Source organism: Bison bison, unplaced genomic scaffold, assembly GCF_000754665.1.
Source record: "Bison bison bison isolate TAMUID 2011002044 unplaced genomic scaffold, Bison_UMD1.0 scf7180017864341, whole genome shotgun sequence".
NCBI lineage: Eukaryota > Metazoa > Chordata > Mammalia > Artiodactyla > Bovidae > Bison > Bison bison.
Window position 1 is genome coordinate 3,538,200 of NW_011494913.1, and position 1,547 is coordinate 3,539,746.

Consider the following 1,547-nt stretch of genomic DNA (forward strand, 5'->3'; position numbering starts at 1 on the left):
GGGAGCGAGATGCTGCGCGTCCCGGGATGCGCTAGGGAGAGAGGAGAGCACTGGCTTGGGCATAGACGCTCCTCCTCCCCGGCAGCTAAGAAGACACCGGCCCATCCAGGTCAGAGGAGGTGCACCAACACAGGTACCCTGATCGCAGACACGCCCACCCACACTCTAACAACAAAGACGGCCCCCAGCCACACACGCCTGCGCGGCCAGCACCGGGCGCACACACGCGCCCACCCAGCTGGAAAGGAGCCGCACACGCCCGCGACACGCCCCGCAAGGAGCCCGGCTCGCCGTTCACACGCTCTCGGCTCCAGCCCCGCGGCGCAGGGCACTCCTCGATGCACAGCTTTGGTGGGCCGGGGAAGGAGCGCACACCGTGCTTGCGGCCCAACCCTTGGCAACCCAGCAGGTCTCCAGTACCGCGCCCGAGGCAGGCCCGCCCCTGTTAGCCCTGGGTACCGCGGCCGGCCACTCACCTTCCTGCACGGCCTGGAACGGATTGTTGGCCTCGATGACCTTGATGGAGTAAGTGATCTTCTCGCTCTGCAGGATGTCATCGTTGAGGCTTAGGTCCGATACAGCCAGCTGGAACACCCTGTCGTCCTTGGCCGCGTTCTCCTCGAAGATGGCACCTAGGGAGAAGAGGGATCAACACCAGGCCTAGAGATGGGCTCTCCTTTTCCACCCCCTCCCATCACCGCGCTGGCAGGACTGCACGCTGCCCGGTGGTGGGAGTTCTGGGCTGGGGTTTGAGCCTGATAGGATAGTTTAGAGGTGGGCCACCGCCCCCCGACACAAAAATACACCACCCCAAATATACCAACATAGTCCACATGAGTTACATATGCACGTGGTCCATGCAGCCACCAGGTCACACGAGTGTCTCACAACCAAGCTACCTCATATACCAACCATGCCCCACATAATGGGCTGAGCCAAGCTGGTGTGACCTCGGGCACCTAAATGCCCTGCCTAAATGGTCCCACGAATCCTATCCCAGGAACCAGAAAGTCCCCTTGCAACCCCAATCCCAAAATGGAAAGATGACTTCCTTCTGCCCTACCCAACCCCCTTCCGTAGGGACTAAGCAAACAGGTCCCCAGTGGTTTTCCTGTGCTGGGGGCTTCTTTCTGCAGGAGCCTTTGATGAACGTTGGCAGGCAGAGAGGGACTACTCAGTCCCACCTGACTCCCTGGGCTCTGCCTCCTGCTTTCCATCCCTCACCTGATAGGAGAATGTCCCTAGACCCTTTGCCTTCTAACCCAGAAGCTGAGGAGCCCAGAAGGAGCCGCTCTTGAACGGGCCTTCTAGAACCATGAACAGCTCCTCCAGAGCAGCCTCCGGCTGGCCTTTGCGCTCTTTGCACTGCCTTGGCGGACTCTCCGCGCTTGACACCGAGATCGGTCGGACTCGCCTGAGCCTGGCCCTGCAGCCTGGAAAAGTCAGAGTCCAACCCCCTTGCCAAGCCCTAAGAGTCACCACAGTCCCAGAGCTGGGCCCAGTGATCCCCGAACTGGGGGCTGGGCAGGAGGAGGGAGGTCCCGTTC

The 1,547-nt window shown here is 61.3% G+C and overlaps 1 protein-coding gene across 1 annotated transcript in view; it reads right to left on the minus strand.

Annotated features, from left to right (window-relative positions):
* The window catches only part of GRID1 (glutamate receptor, ionotropic, delta 1), a 686,979-nt gene extending 685,662 nt beyond the window's left edge, over window positions 1-1,317 (minus strand). Inside the window, exons 1-2 of the mRNA XM_010854508.1 lie at window positions 1,263-1,317; window positions 477-632 (exon numbers count right to left, since the gene is read on the minus strand). Coding sequence (XP_010852810.1) covers window positions 477-632; window positions 1,263-1,317 — 211 coding nt within the window. The remainder of the gene's footprint in view (window positions 1-476; window positions 633-1,262) is intronic.
* Window positions 1,318-1,547: the final 230 nt, after the last annotated feature.